Source organism: Hemitrygon akajei, chromosome 8, assembly GCF_048418815.1.
Source record: "Hemitrygon akajei chromosome 8, sHemAka1.3, whole genome shotgun sequence".
Taxonomy (NCBI): Eukaryota; Metazoa; Chordata; class Chondrichthyes; order Myliobatiformes; family Dasyatidae; genus Hemitrygon; species Hemitrygon akajei.
In genome coordinates this window covers 128501031-128520988 of record NC_133131.1, presented here as the reverse complement: position 1 = coordinate 128520988, position 19958 = coordinate 128501031, and the positions used below count along the sequence as shown (strand labels likewise).

Below are 19958 nucleotides of genomic sequence, written 5' to 3'. Positions count from 1 at the left end.
ATATCAACTGTGGAGCTTTAATTAAAGTCACTTGCAAATTCATTCTCAGAAAGTGCTGACCTCAGAAGATCATCTCGGTGTATTATAAACCTAAGTGCAAAAGACTGAGAGGCTGTAGAACAAACAAGTCTCTAGTAGTTTATAGTGGAACTCAAAGACCAAAACTATTAAACTTTTTGACAAAACTATTTCAATTCATTGACATCAGAACAGTATCTGTTAAACTATTTATTTAAACCATTTAATTGGTCACAGGTCAACTGTGAAACCCTCTCAATGAAGATTCAGTATTTTCACTTTATGAACCCATGACATGCAATAGAATAGGAAATCTTATGAGATGCCTTATAATTTTTTCATTGAATTCAGCCATTCTTGTTACAACTTATTTGACAGCTAACAAGTCAAAGATTATACAAACACGCTTTCAGATCTTATCAGCATAAGCATCGTTTAAAACTCTATGTGACAAAACATACTCAGGTATCCATCAATAAAATGGTTTTAACATCTTGCATACAGATCTTTTGCTCATTTTCTAACAAGTTTACTTCCGTAAATGGGAAACTGAACACAAATGAACCAGCATTTTACAATTAGCACGTGGTAAACATTTATATTATATTTACAGAGTTATGGACCATGGATGATTTTTGTAGATTTAATGATGAACACAGGAAAAAAGTTTACATCTGTTAAACTATTTATTAACCAAAGTACTTTTTTGAATTACACTTGGCTGGTATTGCATTACATTGAGTGAAAAATATGATCTTTTTCCATTTTCAGATCAAACAATATCAACTTCAAGAATTTAAAAAAGTGTAAATGCAGCAAATATTTGCAAATTTCACACCTCCAGTTATAGATACTAGATTGAAGCAGCACCATCTCGTTAAACGTTGCCCAACAACTTTCTAAATTTACATACAGAATGATAAATGATGTTGGAACAGAAATATGATGGTGTCACTTTAACATGAGAGTAGTGCCTTTAAAGAAGAGCAATTCCAGAGGAAAAAAAATTGCCACCGGTCTGCAAATATGATTATGCCTCTCCACATTCCCCTCCAACTTCATTTATGCACTGAAAATAGATAATACTCTTTATTGAGAACAGTGAGAAAGGAACTCAAATTCAAAAGACAGATTGGGAAGTTTCTAAATAGTACTGATACCTCTTACAAACCTTCAAACAAAACAAACAGTTTTTAATATAGCATCAATTGCATGTGTTTGTTTTTAAAAAGTAGTGATTTCTGTCACTGATAGTTGGCAAGAAACGAGCAGTAACACAATTCAGAACTGCTTTGTTTCAAAAGTTCAGGCTTGGAGATACCAGAAACAGCCGGGAGTGAAAACGAAAAAATTTCACTACCTTCAAATTCCTAACTTGGAGTATCGACAATCATCTTGGAGGATGCAAACGTCAAAATCATTATATGAAGGCAGAACATCATATTGCTGAGCATTAAACTGCACATGGTTGTAATGAGTCACAAATAAGTTTTGACTCTTCATTTGAAAAATAAATCCCATTTTAAGTTAGAACAATGTTTAAAACAAAGAAGCCAAAACAGAATCACTGGAGGTGAAAAAGTAGCAAAACAAAATACATAGAAAGTCCTGTAACTCATTTGGGCTTTCTCTTTTAGACCAGAATGAGCAAAACATCATTGCAGGCATCTAGGCAGCCTTTTTTTCCAATCGGAGTGCAAAATGTGGCAATGTAGATTTGATCCTTCACATCATAAGGATGATGAAACATTATCTATTTTAAATATATATAAATTAAAATTACTAGAAAAATTGATAATCTAATTTGAAATCCACCATGAATTAAATTTCTATATCAACTGCAACAGTTTATCTTCACATTTTCACTTATGGCTATCAAATTTAATACTAATGCAATAAACCAACATTATGTACACAACAGCTATCAGTTCCATTTTATCCCATGAAATGGGACATCATGATACTTCTTCAGGGGTATCTTACCATTTGTCCTTCTTTAGTATTAGGTGGTTCTGTTTGAAGAAACAAAAGTTCAGTGCAACTGGTGCATATTGATGACATTTTAATTGCTGTGAATTAAAGCACTGCCTGTTTATTCTCAACCAGCGTTAAGGGTTAATAGTTAAAGGACAAAACTGATGAGAAATGTCATATCCTCTATAGAAGTGCTTTCTGTGAGTAAGGTGATTGTTGTTGACTGCTAGATTCTTGGCCATGTGCTGTCGAGGAAACACTGTAGCTTGGTATCTGTTGTCCATTTAAACCTGTACTCTGATAACTAGAGATGTCGACATTTGAAGGGGGAGTTTGACTATAGACAGGTGCCTGACTTATGTATGTACTTGCAGCCATAGCACTGAAAGAGAGAAAAAAATTGAATTGATTTTTAAAACCTGAGGTCTATTTAACATGCAAGGTAAACAGCTAAAATAGATTTGTAATTAGGTAAATGACTCAAACACAGATGTTTGAAGAATGTGGGTTTGTACCCCTGACAATATCCACAGTTCCCCTAGCCAACTTCCTCTTTTGAAAAGTTGGCTAAATACTATAGACTGATAAAACTTAACCGACCAAACTTGCAACAAGCCACGTTTAAATGGTATTAATGACAACAGTTGGATACTTGCTTTTAGAGTAATTTTATTCCAAGAACTATTCAGTGAACAGATTATGGAAGTATGCAAGTAGATCCCGAAAAAAAATGAAAAATAAATACACAAATACTGTTGAGAGATTGTTTCCAGGTTGCGGGGTTTTAGTTCCGTTCTTTCTACCCAGTGCGTGTGCGCATAGCTCCCCCACACTACACAGTGTACTTCAGTGGTCCCCAACCACCGGGCCGCAAGGATATGATTCAGCTGCACCTTTCCTCATCCCCTGTCACGCTCACTCTTGAACTTGAACCCATGCGAGGTCATCAGTCGCCTAACTGCAGTGACACCCTTGCACAGGGATCACTGGTTGGCCTCGGGCGGCCGGCGGGAAGTGCCGTCGCTACTGGCCTGGAGCACTGCCTCTAAACTGTTTAACACACCGAATGTTCGTGGGGAACCTGGTGCTAAAATATTCGCAAACGACCTAATTTGGGCTCAGCGTTTCGTAAGTATCAGAGCAGCTACCTCGCTGCAATCTGCTGAAACAAACTTTTGTGGGCTGATAGGTCCTACTGGGGGTGGGGGGGGGCGCCATGTCCTCGCTCGGTCGCTCACTCTCTCTGGACTGCGACCGCCGCGGCCCTGGCATGGGGACCTCCCGCCCTGACCTTGTCCTCTCACCCCACCCATGACCAGCCGCACCTGGTGGCGGGCAGGCGGGAAGCTGGAGTTCGGGCCTGGAGGCTGTCTAATGGGGCAATGAAGCCCTCAAAACTGCTTCGGTACCTTGAGTCCAAGCGCCCTGCACTTAAAGACAAACCCGTTGGGTTTTTTCAGTGGAAAAATCGTGAGCAGCGCGGGACAGAAGTTAAGTGCCGAGAGCCGCGAAAATTAAACTGCAGAATAGACTGGACATAAGGAACCTGCTTCGAGTATCGCTGTATTCCCATCATGTTTAACACCCCCACCCCTGCACCCCGTCGGCCAGTCTGCAAGAATATTGTCAATTTTAAGCCGGTCCACGGTGCAAAAAAAAGGGTGGGTACCTCTGGTGTTCATACATTATTTCTACTACTTCCGGGTTGCGGGGTTTTACTTCCGGTCTTTTCTGCCCCGGTGCGCATACGTGTAACTAATTGATCTGGGGTCGATCTTGCCTTTTACTTAGGCCGAGGTAGGGGATCTTGGGCTTAAAAAGGTTGGTGACCACTAAAGTACACGATTCAGCAGTGAATGTATGCAGGTCAAACATTTAAAACATAGTATCATCACTAGGTTTCAAATGCTTTGATATCACTGTTTTTGGTTAAAAGTTAATTATAAACAAAATGATATTTACTGAATTTGCAGTTACATTTTTTATATCTATATGCCTAAAACTATTACACCAATTAAAGTACTTCAGCAATATGTATTTTCATTGCACTTTATCTGCATAAATCTACTACTGATTTGTAATAAACACCTTGAATTCAAAATTTAGTTAAAAAGGGACAAATTTTCAAAATCAATGCACAAACAGCAATTCTTATAAGCACATTTTCCACTTGTGATGTAGATCACATGACTATCCTTTAGTGTTCAAAGTTACTAGCAGATTGTTCCACACTGAAACAACCAACCTGAAGCCATGTACTGTAATTCTTAATTGAAAATATTTCATATTCAGGATATTACAACACAAAAATTAGCCTTTCAGCTTAAGTCATTATTTATATTCTGTATAGCCTCAGCTGACTTCCAATCGAATGAGATGTTAGATTAGAAATCATCTAATTTGTGGACAACACCATCATTGGACTAAACACTGAAGGTGACAAAGTCAAGTAGCAACAGGAAATAAACAAGCTAGTGTCCTGGTGCAGTCACATCTTATAGCTGAAAGTCCTCAAAAAGGAGGAGATGCACACCAACTTGAAGAAAAATGTGTCTTTTCTCCATTGACTCATCATGACCACTCTGACAGGAGAGGATAAGGGAATAGGCAGACAGTGCAGGGTACCCCTCTGGACATTCCCCTCAACAATAGGTATACTGCTGGGGGAGTTGGGGACTGAGTGTTGACCTAGCAACCTGGTCTGTGTCACTAAGTCTGGTGCTGTGGCTCAGAAGGCAACGGGGGAGAAGAGGAGTGCAGTAGTGTTAGGGGATTCCATAGTTAAGAGAAGCAGACAGAAGATTCTGTGGACGTGAAAGATACACCCGGATGGTATGTTCTGAGATTGTCTCCAAACCATTCTAAAGGGGGAGAGTGAGCAGCTGGAAGTCGTGGAACATACTGGTACCAACAACATAGGTAGGAAAAGAGAAAAGAAGTCTTGAAGGAATAATATAGGGAGTAAGGTGGAAAGCTGAAAGCAGGACCTCAAAGATAGTAATCTCTAGGTTGCTGTTTGTGCCACATGTCAGTGAGGGTAAGAATAGGATGGTTTGGCAGATGAATGTGTGGCTGAGTTTCAGATTTCTGGATCATCGGGATCTCTTCTGGTGTACTAAAGAATGGGTTACACCTAAACCCAAGAGAAACCAGAATACTAGTGGGCAGGTTTGCTGGAGCTGTTGGGGAGTGATTAAATTAATTTGACAGGGGGATGGGAACTGGAGTGACAGAGTGGAAGATGGGGCAGTTGGTATACGAGTGAAAGCATACACTGAATTGATCAGTGAGACTGAGGAAGAACAGACAGATGATGGAGCAAAATTGCAGTCGAGTTGAAACATAACATGGGGGAATAATTGAAAAGGGTGACAAAAACAAGAGTTAAGCGTGTTATATTTGAATATATACACCGTACGGAATATGATAGATGATCTTGTGGCACAGCAAGAGATTGGCATATATGAAGTTGCAACCCAAGTCATAGCTGAAAGAAAATCATAGTTGGCAGTTTAACATCCAAGGATACGCCTTGTATCAAAAGGACAAGCAGGTAGGCAAAGAGCATGGGGTGGCTCTGTTGGTAATAAAAAATATGAAAACAAACCCTTAGAAAGAGGTGACATAGGATCGGAAGACGTAGAATCCTTGTGGGAAGAGTTAAGCAACCACAAGAAATAGATTCAGATGGTTCAGCCCTTCAAATGTGAGATGCAAGTAATGCTGGGAGATAAAAGACATGTAAAAAGGGCCATATTGCGACTGTCATTCCTTTTCATGTCTTGTGGCTCAAAAGGTGGCATTTTTGCCATTTGCATAGGATTTGACAGTTTTTTTTAAATTACAGTATACAAGACCGAGTTACTAGCTTACTTAAGCCAGCATAGATGGAAAACATGCAAGCAGCCAACCAGATACGAACTCAGGATTATTCATGCCTCGAAGTCCACAGCACCACTGGCTGGTTAATGTTGCAATAGTCACGGTGGATTGCAATATGCAGGTGGAATGGGAAAAATCAGGTTGGTGTTGGATCTCAAGAGAGGGAATGCCTACAAGATGACTTTTTAAGAGCAGCTTGTGATTCAGCCCACTAAGGGATCGGCTATTCTAACTGGGAGTTGTGTAATGAGCCAGATTTGATTAGGGACCTTAAGATAAAGGAACCCTTAGGAAGCAGTAATCGTAATAGAATTCACCTTGCAGCTTGAGAGGGAGAAGCTAAAGTCAGATGTATCAGTATTACAGTGCAGAAAATAGAACTGAGGAGCTGGCCATAGTTGATTAGAAGAGGACACCAGCAGGAATGATGGCAAAACAGCAACGGCAGAAATTTCTGTGAGGATTTTAAAGGAATAAGATAGGTATATACTAAAGATGAAGTAGTGTGGCACAACTATGGCTGACAAGGGAAGTGGAATATAACAAAAAAGCAAAAGAGAGAGCATATAATATTGAGAAAATAGCCAGAAATTAGGGGGTTGGGAAGCTTTTAAAAACTAACAGAAGACAAGTGAGAGTCCTAAGGAGAGAAAAAGTGAAATATGAAGGTAAGCCAGCCAGTAATATAAAAGAGAATACCAAAGGTTTTTTTTATTTATATATATATATATAAAAAGAATGAAAGAGAGGAGAGAGTGTTTATTGGGCAGCTGGAAAATGATGCTGGAGAGGTAGCATTAAGGATAAAGGAGTGGCAAATGAACTTAGAAAAAGTAATTAGCTGCAGTCTGCCATCAGTACAGTACTTGTATGTGTCCAGAAGAAGCAGGAAGAAAAAAATTCACTGCATCATTACCCACCCTGCAAATTGCCTTTTCCAAAAGCTCCCTTCACGAATGCACTATAGGGCTATTAGAACAAAGAAAAACTTCACACCATCTGTTACCTCAGTCACTGCAATGTACTGTAAACACGTTAAACCACAATTTTGTACGCTGTTTACACTCTAAAAACATGCTGGTATTTATAAATTTATTCCATATGCATAGTATATTTTTATATAATTCTTTATTCCATCACATCACACTTATTTTGTATATTACACAGAGGTCTAACTTTTTCAGTAACTGATGAGCATAAAGGGAGCTGAAAATAGAACCCAGTGGATTTCCGCTGACCCCACTTTGAGCACACAACTAACACACAATCTAGACCCTCAATTCCAATTACAGACACTTCTCACACTCCAGAACAATGAGAGAGCCAAATGCTGGACCACTTTGACTTCAAAACAATTGATGCCAATTATCAGAATTTTACATATTATCATTTCCTCATTCACCTGTCCAGACTTCCTCTAAACACAATACTATTTGTGTCAACTTTTGAGGAAATAAAATCCCTCCGAATTCCATGCTAGATTTCTTGTAAATCTCTACTAGTGTTCTCCCCCATTACTGAGTTATGAGGAATCATGCCCAGGGAGTCTAAGGGGAGAGTTGAAAGAAGTTTATAAAAATTATCCAAGGCATGGATAAAACAGATTGTCAAAAGCTTTTTCTCCAGAGTTTAAATGTATATTGAGATAGACCATGCATTTAAAGAACAAGAGAAGAAAATATTCAAAAGGAGATCAGTTTAAGGACAAAGGGGAAGCCTTTTAGGACCAAGATGAGGAAAAACTTCTTCACACAGAGTGGTGAATCTGTGGAATTCTCTGCCACAGTAAACAGTTGAGGCCAGTTCATTGGCTATACTTAAGAGGGAGTTAGATATGGCCCTTGTGGCTAAAGGGATCAGGGGTATGGAGAGAAAGCAGGTACAGGGTTCTGAGTCGGATGATCAACCATGATCTTACTGAATGGCGGTGCAGGCTCGAAGGGCCGAATGGCCTACTCCTGCACCTATTTTCTATGGGGCAGTCTGGTTTTTACTATACAGAGGTGGGTGCCTAGAATGCACTGTCAGAACGTGGTGGAGGCAGATATAATGGAGGTGTTCAATAGATAGTTAGATAAGCAGGTGAGTGTGCAGAGAATAGAGGGGTGTGGGCCATTTGCAGGCAGAAGGGATTAGATGTTGTTAGCTTAATTAGACTGGCACATCATGGGCCAAAGGAACAATTTAGTTCCTGTGCTATACTGGTCTACAAAAGCCTAGCTATCACATTATCCTTCGCAACATGTCACTCTGTAAATTTTGGATCCAGTTTGCCACTTACTTGGAACTCATAGGAATTTGCTAAACTGCCCAATGGGATCTAGTGAAACTATATTCAGCTCTCCATTATCTCACCGAGGCTTAGTTCATCATCTTTCATCTCAGTTTTGTCATCTTGTTAATCAATGGTGCAACTTCGCCTGATTGCCACTCCAAGTTTTCCTTGTATCTCTAGCTGCATCTTCCCAGTTATAAATAAGGTCTCTATTCTTCTTCCAAACATCTATGACTTCATATTTATCCATGTTGAACTTCATATGTAAATTATTTTTTCCTGTTGGCAAGCTTATTAGGGGTCTCCTGTAACGCTGAATTTATTTAAATGACTGGAAACTACTGGCTTCTCCTTTCAAAGAAAATTATTCTACAAGTTAATAATGATTAAGTAATTATAAGTTGATTTTATCGCCGGATAGTTTCAGTTTAGATGTTAAAGTACACAGCTACTGAAAATGATTTAGAAATCATTTAGTTCTGCAAGGGGTCCAGAATAACTCAGATGATAACAGAACACCACATACATACTTACTTAGTATAAGATGTCACAGCTTGCTGGGTAGACATAGCTGAACTTGCTGTTGGTGGAAGACCAGTCTGACTAAGTGATGGAATGTGATCAGCTGCAAGACTGTAACCCTGGACTGAAGCCATTTGAGGTGTTCCAGATACTACGTAAGTGCCACTGGGAGGCTGTCCTGAATATACCTGCTAAAGTCAAGTACATGCCATCAAATAGCCTTGAGTTTTCAAAGTTGCCAAAAGCAGCAAACAAACTCTTACCTTTTGCAGGGGAAACCATTGATATTTTGCTTTCCCCGTTTCTCATGAAACAACTAATATTTTCTACTGTAATGTTATAATGAGAAATTCCATTTGATTTCAAAAATCTGACCAGAGAGTTTATGACAAAGAACATTTCAACTTTTCACAATGTTGTATGCACTTATTTCATGAACTCTAGAACATTTATGTCATTAGTTAAAAGTTGTCACGTCCTTCATTTGCTGCAAGAAATCTTCAGTGGTCAAATACTTTGATGAAATCGCAGCTAGGACATTAAATGCACAGATAAGTTTTTCTTTTCAGTTTTAAGGAATTCACAGAGTTTGATGATCAAAAATATCAAAAATTATTTGCAAACTTATTTTTAATAGATACCTGTGAGACTGCTACAGACGATGGTTGCACATAATACTGCTGATTCGGGAGTTTGGTATACATGGAATACATAGGATCTTCATTCATCAATTTAGCATACAAAGACAGAGCCTCCATCACTTTCATATTTAGATCAGACAGTTCAGAATGCTTCCTAAAACCAGAAAGTAGTAAACAGGTATGAGGTAATACTGTATCTAAAATAATACAATGAAATTCAATGGGCCATAAATTTAAGCTGTATTTCAGAGAGAAGCCCATACAATATTTCTTGCCCAGAGATGGCATCAGTATGAATCCTATCATAATTCATAACTAAAAGATCATAAACAGAGCAGATATTTGTATCAAGGACGCCATCTATAGGACAGCATAGCACATTTTATTTCTGACAAAGCTGAAACAATTTTGTTTTTAAAATACCGGTTTTGCATCTGGCCAAAGTTGAGGAAGGTTAAGAGTGCACAGAGAAGACTTCTCATAGGTCATGTCAATGTGCCAGTCCTGACACTACTTTAGACGCTGTTGTGAATCTCAGGCAAGTAGCAACATCGTTGTTCCTCAAGGTTGTCATTGCCGGGGGAAGGGTTGTGGGGCTGAGTTCCCAATACCTACTAAATGCTTAAATGCTCCCAATGGTGGGCACCCGTCAAATAGCCTCTGACAACCAAGTCCAGCTCCAGGCTTTCACGTGTGGCTTACCAGCAGAACTATTGCTATTGGACAGGAGAGGGGCAAAGGCGAGTCATTGGTGCCTTTAAACAAGTTGCTTCGGGCAGATAGGTCTCATCAGCCATGGTTGGCAGCTCATCTAGAAGGAAAACTCTGATCTCAAACTTCAGCTGCCTTGTAGCTATACTCACTCATGACAAATGCTTTGGGAGTAAACCCAAAGGAAAAATCTAGAGCTGGAGTCCATAAGGCAGTGCAATGCTGAGTTCAACCCTGACTACCAACTCCTATGGCACCACTGATGCCAAACTGTATCGGTTTCTGCCATTCCTTTGCATTCATCAGCTGTGTGGAGAGGGCGAGCCTGCTACATGGGCAACAGCTTGTTCTCCATTTCGTATCACCCTGGCTTATGTATGACATAGGCTGCTAGGACGCAATATCCATGGTCAACCCCCACCAATGGACAGCCTCAATCAGTATCATTGTAAAATACAAAAAACACTGAGCATATGATAGCTTATGAAAGAATGATGGGGAGAAGAAAAAAAGCTAAATTAAAATTGAGCAACCAGTTGTTGGTATCCAAAGGTAACAGCCTGTAATTTAGTTTTACAGGGTATGACAGAGGATGATAGATTACCCCCATAATAAAGTAAAATAATAATCGATCAACTTATTTCTGTATCCCAATCTTGTGCTCGGATTACTCTGATTAGCATGTTTATCAATCCATAAATTTTAAAAGTATGAGTCAAAAAACGAGTGGAAACAGCATTTTGTTATTCATTTATTTAAGATCTGGATGCCACTAGCATTTAATGCTAATTTCTAATTGGCTGACTCCAGCTCACCAAGGGCACTCTCTCGAATCGGACAGGCCCTCTGGTGAAGGTATTCTCAATGTACTGTTGCATGGGGAATTCTAGTATTAAGATAGTGAAGAGGTGGCAAAGTATTTTCAAGTTAGGATTTGGAGGGAAACTATGGTGGTGGTATTTCCATGCCCTTGAAGTTTTTTGGCAGTAAAAGTCACATATTTGAGTTGTGCGATCAAAATAGGTAAGGTGATCAACCCTACTTCTGACCACGTAATGATTCATCAAGAGATGCTGGAGCCTAATTCAATGTCTGGAAGAACTCCTGCAGTGATGTCCCGGGGCTGAGATGATTGATCTCAAACAACAATCATGACATCTCCTTCTGGTCAATGAACCAGAGTTTATCCCCCATCTTTAATAGTGGACTATGAGGTTATGGATTCTGGTAAGATACATTTCTGCTATTGATAAAGGTTTTCAGCATTTCTTGGAAGCCCAAATTTGAGGTGGTGAATTTGTTCTGTGTTTAACTCCCTTAGTAGGATTTTAGTGACCCCCATTACAAAGACAAGACTAGTAGTGCGGTGGTCACCTGTAGTAGAGCCATTGTGAATGGATGCACTATCACAGGTAGATTAGCAAGAACTATGTCAAGCATGTTTATTTTTCCAACACACAAACCTGCTGAAGGAAATCAGTATGTAGAGAACCAGTAACTAGAGAAAAGAAACAAAACTGTCAATGTTTCAGAATGAAACATTGCATCAACACTGACAGTGGACAGGCAAAGTGGCCAACATTCCTCACCATCTGGTGCAGGCCTAACTTTGAGGCTATAAGCTTCAGTTCTCGGCCTGGACAAGAGTACTGCTTCCGCAACATTTTTATTGAAGGACATTTAAGTCTCCTGCATTCAATGCCTTTGCTAATTTCAGTGATTCCTTGAAGTGATTTTCATTACGTAAGACTATTAATTCATCAGCCAAGAGACAAAGGTAGTTGGCAGTCAAAGCATTTTCATGCACATTTGATGTGAAACCTAGAGATTTCTAGGGCTCCATACCTACTGTTTAGAACTCCAAGGAATATTCCCTCTCTCTGATATACATTATAAACAAATAGAATAAAACAACTTTTACCTGTCAATTTCTTCTAACTTCTGATCTATAAGTGGTCCCATTTGGTGACAGATACCTGGGAAATTAAAAAAGATTCAAGATAGGGAAGATAGGAGTATACTACATCACACCAGTCAATGTATAATTATTTACGCAAATACTGAACAAAAACCTAACTGATTAACAGAGCACAGGCTATATTAGGTTTGGCTTTGTGCAACAAAATAGGAATTGATGACCTGATTGTGAAAGCATTCTAAGCAGCAACAATTGTATTACACATACAATTTGCATTTGGTCTCAGTGGGAGAACAATGGGACCAAGACATTAAGTATTATCCTTAAATATGGGAAATTGTGGAGCACTAAAAGTAGAATTGATGGAAAATGGATAATTAAGTCATGGGATCTGTCTGTTAATTAACAGCAGACATTTAAGGGCACCTTTCAGAATACACTGATAAGTTTCATCAAGGAAGAGCTGCAAAGGAGGTTTCAACAAGTGGGATGGTTAAAGATAGCAATCAAAAAGCACATAATAGTTTTAAGATAAACAGGTCATAAGATTGGACACAATATAATAAAATGACAAAGAATGAGTAAGAGATTAATAATGAATTAAATGTTAGAGTACAAGATAAAGCCAGATGGCAATCTAAAAAGGGGACAAAAAGAGTCTCTACTCATTCTCTTTAAATAAGAGCACTTTGTTGCAACAGAAAGCAACTCTAGGAAATTAATTATCAAAAATGAAAAAGGCAGATGAATTGCACACATACTTTATCAGTCTTTGTGAAGGGCTGCATTGTTACAGGGCAGGCTTTGCTGAGTGATGGGTTTCAGTAATGAGAACTATTAGCGATCAATTTAAATTAATTTTTCCTTTATTCGTAGAAAGGCCTGGTAATAAAGGATACAGGAGTTAGTGCAGTGGTATGCTCATCCTGCAAGATGTGGGAGATCAGAGACATTTCCAATGTTTCTGCCGTTTGCAGGAAATGTATCCCACTTCAGCTCTTATCTGAATACATTGCAGTTTGAGCTGTGGTTAGACTCACTATAGAGTATCCAAGATGGGGAGCACACGGTAGATAGCATCAGTGAGTTGGTCAAAAAAAAAAGAAAGAAGATGGATGACTTTCAGGGAGGACAAACATTTCAACGTGAACATAGGAGGTATTCTGCAAACATTGATGTTGTTGTGGACGGCAAGGAAGCACAGTCATCCAAGGCTAAGGGAGGACATAAATTGGATAGAAAGGTCAGTGGAGCATTGGCAAAAGCAATTTAATCCAGACATATTTTGGGAAGTCAAATGGGGCAAGACGTACAGACTAAATGTTAGGGTATTAAGGAATGTCGATGAATGGAAAGGAGCAGAATTAGGCCATCCAGTCTGCTCTGCCATTCCATCGTGGCTTATTTACTATACCTCTCAATCCCATTCTCCTGCCTTTTCTCCATAACCTTTGACACCATAACTAATCAAGAACCCATCAACTTCTGCTTTAAATATGCCCAGTGACTTAGCTTCAATGAATTTCCTCTACTACTCTGTTCTAAATAGATGTACGTCTATTCAGAGGATGTACTATCTGGTCCTAGATGCACCTATTATAGGAAACATCCTCTCCATATCCATTCTATCTAAGGCCTTGCAATACTCGATAGGTTTCAAGGAGAACCCCCCCCCCCCCACCCAATTCTTCTAAACTCTAACTACAGTCCCAGAGCCAAACACTCTTCCTACATCAGAATCAAAATGAGATTTAATATCCCTGGTGTATATTGTGAAATTTGTTAACTTTATGACAGCAGTACATTGAAATACATGATAAATATAGAGGAAAAAACTGAGTTACAGCAAGCACATATGTCTAGTTTAGTTTCAAATTAATACAAAAAAAACAGAAATAGAAAAGTATGAGGTGGCGTTCATGATTCAATGTCCATTTAGAAATCAGATGGCAGAGGGGAATTGCTGAGTACCTTCAGGCCTCTGTACCTCCTTCCTGACAGTACCAGTGTCATACCAGCGCATGTCCTGGGTGGTGGGGATCCTTAATGATGGACACCGCCTTCCTAAGGCATTGTTCCTTGAAAATGTTCTGAATACTGCGGAGGCAAGTATCCATGATGGGGCTGACTAACTTCTCGATCTTATGCAGTAGCGCACCCTCCACCCCCATAGCAGACGGTGGTGCAACCATTCAGAATGCTCTCCATGGTACAATTGTAGGAGTTTGAGTGTTTTAGTTAACAAACCCAATCTCCTCAAATTCCTAATGAAATGTAGCAGCTTCCCTGCTTTCATTATAGCTGCATCAATATGTTACATCCAGGTTAGGTCCCCAAAGATATTGACACCCAGGAACTTGAAATTGCTCACTCTCTCCATCCGCCTCCCCCTCTATGAGGACTAGTTTGTGTTCCCTCATCCTACCCTTTCTGAAGTCCACAATCAGCTCTTTACCGATGTTAAGTGCAAGGTGGTTGCTGCAACACTACTCAACTGATATAGCTCGCTCGTATGTGCCCTTTTGTCACCATCTGAAATTCTGCCAACAATGTATCATCTGCAAATTTATAGTTGCCATTTTAATTATACCTAGCCACACAGACTTGTTAAGCCTTTCATGTCCATTAATCTCTTCTGGACCATCTCCAATGAGACCACATCTTTTCTTAGAAAAGAGGCCCAAAACAGTTCACGACACTTCTAGTGTGGTCTGACCAATGCCTTGTATGCTACAAAAAGTTTGTGAACCCTTTGCAATTACACATATTCTACATTAACTCACGCTGACTTGAGTGTACATTAATTGCTCTATTTATCATAAATTATTATAAGTTACTATGATTGCACATTTAGATGGAGATGTAACGTAAAGATTTTTTCTCCTCATGTATGTGAAGGATGTAAGAAATAAAGTAAATTCAATTCAATTCAATCAGAAAAGTATGTGAACCCTTCTATTTAATAACTGGTAGAACCACCTTTAGCAGCAATAACCTCCACCAAATGTTTATTGTAGCTACGATCAGACTTCCACAAGGGCGAGGAATTTTAGACCATTCCTCTATACAAAACTGTTATAGTTCATCAGTATCTCTGAGGTACCTTGGGTGAACAGCCCTCTTCAATTGGGTTAAGGTCTGGACTTCTGACTTGGCCATTCCAAAACACAAATTTTCTTCTGTTTAAACCTCATCTTTTGGATCATTGTCTTGTAGCATCATCCAACTTCTATTAAGCTCGAGGTGAAGGACCGCTACTCTGACATTCTTGTGTAAAATGTCTTCATACAATTTTGAATTCATTGTCCCCTCAGAGACTGCAAGCTGTCCAGGCCCTGAGACAGCAAAGAAGCCAGAAACCAGATGCTCCTTCTATCATGCTTCACAATTGGAATGAGGTTTTGGTGTTGGTGTGCAGTACCTATTTTCCTCCAAACATAGACCGTGTGCATTTCTGCCAGAAAGTTCAAGTTTTGTCTCATTTGTCCACAGAATATTGTCCCAGAAGCATTGTGGAACATCTAGATGGTCTTTTGCAAACTTGAGACTTGCAGCAATGTTTGTTTTGGAGAGCAGTGGTTTCCTCCATGGTGTCTTTCCATAAACACGATTCTTGTTCAGTGCTTTTCTTATAGTGGACACATGAACAGAGACTTTAGCAAGTTTGTGAGATTTCTGAAGGTCTTTTGCAGTTACCCTTTGATTCTTTTCACCTCCTTCAGCACTGCATGTTGTGCTCTTGGTGTGATCTTTGGAGGATGCCCACTGGAGTAGCAACAGTACTGAGTTTCCTCCAATTGTAAACAATTTCTCTTACTGTGGGCTGATGAACATTCATGTTTTTAGAAATGCTTTTGTAGCCTTTTCCAGCTTCATGCATCTCTACAATTCTGCTAAGGTCCCCAAAAGTTCCTTTGATGCAAGGCACGGTGCACATAAACAGATCTCTCTTCAGAAGAGCAGGCTCTGTCTGAACCTGACTTTGTGTGTTTTTTTTTTAAACATAGGTCAGGACACCTCTACAACCCACACCTCTGATCTCATTGACTGGAACACCTGACTCCAAACAGCTTTTGTGGAAGGCATTAACCCAGAGGTTCACATACTTCTTTGAAGTTAGACGGTGATCATTTAAATGGTATACTCAGTATTGATGAGAAGTAGTATAATTGTTTGTGTGCTATTAGTTTAGGCAGATTCTGTTTGTCTATTTATTGGGACTTAGATGAAGATCAGACCACATTTTATGAGTAAATAATGTAGAAAATTATGTAATTGCAAAGGGTTCACAAACCTTTTTACTTGCAATTGTAAATCTTCAGCATTACATCTTTGTTTCTTTTTATATATTTTAGTCATGTCAAAATGAATGCTGCCATTGTATTTGCCTTCCTTACCACCATTTCAACTGCAAGCTAACCTTTAGGGAATCCTGCATGAAGACCCCCAAGTCCCTTGGAACCTCTGATTTTTACATTTTCCCCCTATTTAGAAAATTGTCTACACTTTTATTCCTTTTACCAAATGCATTATCTACAGATCTTTCATCTGCCACTTCTTTGCTCATTCTCCAAATGTGGCCAAGTCATTCTGAAGACTCTCTGCTTCTCAACAATATCTGCTCCTCCACCTATCATTGTATCGTCAGCAATCTGGCCATAATACCATCAATTCCATCATCCAAATCATCGCCACATAATGCAAAAAGAGGCAATCCCAACATTAACCCCTGGGGAACACCAGCAGTTACTGGCAGCCAAACAAAAAGGCCCCCTTTATTTCCACGCTTTGCCTCCTGCCAGTCAACCAACCTTCCATCCATACTAGTACCTTTCGATCTTCTAGTAGCACCTTCAATCCGTAACATTGACTCTATTTCTTTCCAAACATGCTGGAAACGATCAGACTGCATTTGTACATGTTATGAAGAGGAAAAGCCGACAACAATAAGGTAAATTCAATAATTACAGAAGGTTCGTCAGGGTCATAGAATCAGATCCTTCAGCCCCACAAATTCATACTAATCAAAGTACCCACTTTCAGTAATCCTACACTGTCATTTTATTTGCTCCATATTCCCATCAGTCCGCTCATTACTCCACTCACCTGCACACTAATAACAATTTACAATTGCTAAATAATCTACTGGCCCACATGCTTTTGGCACTTGAGAAAGAAACCACAGCACCTGGGGTAAACTCACATGGTCACAGGGAAAGCATACAGACTCCACACAGAAAGCACCAGAGGGCAGGGTTGAATCTGAAGGCATAAGGCTGTAATAGCTGTGCCACCCTACAACACAACCCACTAGCATTAAGGAACAACACTTTATTCGGAAAGCTTGCAGAACTTTATCATTTACCTCCAATGGAAGTGATTACAGATGATCCCCAAGGGTTTGTGTTCCTACGTAATGCTTTGTTTTGTGACTTTATTATTTGAAGCGGTCATCTAAATGTGTGTCAAGAAAGGGAAGTGGAAAAAAATTACCACCTTTTTTTTCTTCTATGGCCTTCTGTCTCTTTCACCAATCAATTTCCTACTCATTGCTTCATCCCTCCCCCGCAAGTCTCACCTATCATCTGGTGTTTCTCTCTCTCCTACCCCCACCTTTCAAATCTACTCCTCAGCTTTTTTACTTCAGTCCTGCTGAAAGATTTTGGCCTGAAACATTGACTGTGCTTTTTTCCATAGATGCTGCCAGGCCTACTAAGTTCCTCCAGCATTTTGAGGGTGTTGCTCGGATTTCCAGCATCTACAGATTTTCTCTTGTTTGTGAAAACTTATCTTGTTAAATGGAGGTGCAGGCTTAACCTGCACTCACAGGTTTGTAACACTGGTAAAATAAGTTCAGCATGAAATAATAAAGTTTGCCCTATGTCAGAACATGTTTCAGTATTATAAATATTGAACCCTACCATGCTTTCAGTGATGATTTCTCATTTGTTTTGTGCGCCTAAATTTGTTTTCCTAATGACATCAAAGGAAAACATGCAAATTCGTTACCTTTACTGTACAACCACTTATTTGAATCCTTGGGAATGAGAAAGAAGTCAAGGAGTGAACGCAGCAGGTTACATAACATATGTGAGATCTAAAACATTAACTGTACATTCCCCTGCAGATGATACTGGCTTGCTGACGAGTTTTGGCATCTCTAATCTTAAATCTGTGGTATTTACTCTTGATAAGTGACACATCACACATTCTAGTCCATAGTCATCATTTTCTTTAGCTGTTATCTGAGAGTTTACCACAACATTTTGCAATTTGACCCCAAGATAAGATTCAGATTATTGTCATTTAGAAACCACAAATACAATGCAGTTAAAAAATGAGACAACGTTCCTCCAGAATGATATCACAAAAGCACATGACAAAACAGACTACACCAGAAAATCCACATAACGTTTTGCAATCCCCAATCCAGAGTACGGAGAGGCTGCTGAATATTAATATCGAGCTACCATCTTAGTGAGTTCCCCAGAAAGGAGCTCCAATCGCACCAGACAAAACAAGACCAAAAACTAAAGCTACAAGACCTGCACAAAACCACATAGTTACAACAGTGCAAATAATAGCATAATTGATAAAAAAAAAAGACCATGGACACAGTGAAAATAGTCCAAAAATGTTAAAAGACTATAAGTTCAAAAGAAACAACCACACAGTTTCTACAAGTCCTCAGGGTCCCGACAGACTCGTCATCCCACGCAGGGGGCAGAAGGGAATACCCCCATTATGGACTTCCACTGCACCGCAGGACTCAGCCTCGCAGACGCAGCACACAGTGAAAACTCCGTCGAACCCAGCCTCACAGACACAGCACACAGCGAAAGTGCTCCGACCGCAGTGGACTCCAAGTCCGTCGAACCTCCGAGCCTCCGACCATCCCCTACGGCACAGCATCTCCGAGCACCATCCTCTGCTGAGCATATTAAGACGCCCCTGCCAACGGCCATCGGCAACGCGACCCCGAGGACTGGGGGCCTGTTCTTCCCAGCAGAGACCCGGACCTCACAGCAGCAACGAAGAAGGTCTTCCTGGAGATTTCCAGATGTTCCTCCGTGCTCCCACATCCGATTATGATTGTGCACAGCACCCCGCTTCACAAATAACAGATAATCAGCTCCGGAGTGGCCGCTGTAAACTGCGTCGCGCCGCCATCTTGGAATAAGCTTCTAGAATATAAAAATTTCATCAATTCTATTTACAAACATTGTCCATCTCGCCCTTCAGTGATCTGCCACGGAAACCCTCAATCATGATGATCTGTTCAAATAGTCTTATGACAAACCTCATCTTGCACAAATAAACAAAGCCAACCCTACTGGCTGTGTTCTAGTCCTGATGATCCATCACTGAAGCTCTCAAACTGCAAGTAGAGCTGTTTTTCACATTCTCGGCCTCAGATCCCTCCATGTTGCCAATCTTCATTTCCATTCTATTGTTAAAATAGCCAGAGTCTTCCTTCAAGTTATTGCTCCTCAGATCCAACACCTCTATGGTTTGGTGTGAAATTTATTCAGACCCAAAGTTTAAAATCTCCATCAAATCAATGCTTCATTATCAAAAAAATAAAATACTTGTAAATTGTCAATTTATGTTAATGGTGCATAATGAGGCAACTTCAGCCAGGAACACAACTTTCCTACCTTCTAGATGCAGTAGATCTGTTGGGTCTGGCTGACCATCAGTGGGGTTAGCACTCTGCAGTGTCTGTAACAGATGATCCATCTTTTCCTAGTGAAGTTAACAAAATGAGAAAGGAAATTAGCTTTTGATAAAGTATGTACAAGAAATTAATGGAACAGGGAAAGTTGACAGAATTGAGGTTATATCTTATGACATAGATGAGTTAGGTTGAGTTAGGTTGACATAGGTTGAGTTAGCAGGGGTTCCTAACCTGGGAGCCACAGAACTTCATTTACTGATTTGGCCCATGGCATAAAAAAGGTTGAGAACCCCTGAGTTAGAGGATGAGGCCTGAAATACAGTTTATTTTCTGATGATT

General features: G+C 39.8%; 1 protein-coding gene across 6 annotated transcripts in view; it reads right to left on the bottom strand.

Moving 5' to 3' along the window:
• Nucleotides 1–213: 213 nt before the first annotated feature.
• The window catches only part of LOC140732252 (signal transducing adapter molecule 1-like), a 56055-nt gene continuing 36310 nt past the window's right edge, over nt 214–19958 (bottom strand). For 4 of the 6 annotated variants that reach the window (XM_073054603.1, XM_073054604.1, XM_073054605.1 and 1 more), the window contains 5 exons: nt 19600–19687; nt 11945–11999; nt 9313–9466; nt 8684–8862; nt 214–2374 (listed from right to left, as the gene is read on the bottom strand). In XM_073054603.1, the coding sequence (XP_072910704.1) occupies nt 2176–2374; nt 8684–8862; nt 9313–9466; nt 11945–11999; nt 19600–19687 (675 nt within the window). In that variant the 3' untranslated portion in view covers nt 214–2175. The remainder of the gene's footprint in view (nt 2375–8683; nt 8863–9312; nt 9467–11944; nt 12000–19599; nt 19688–19958) is intronic. The other 2 variants (XM_073054600.1, XM_073054602.1) reach the window with 1 other exon arrangement.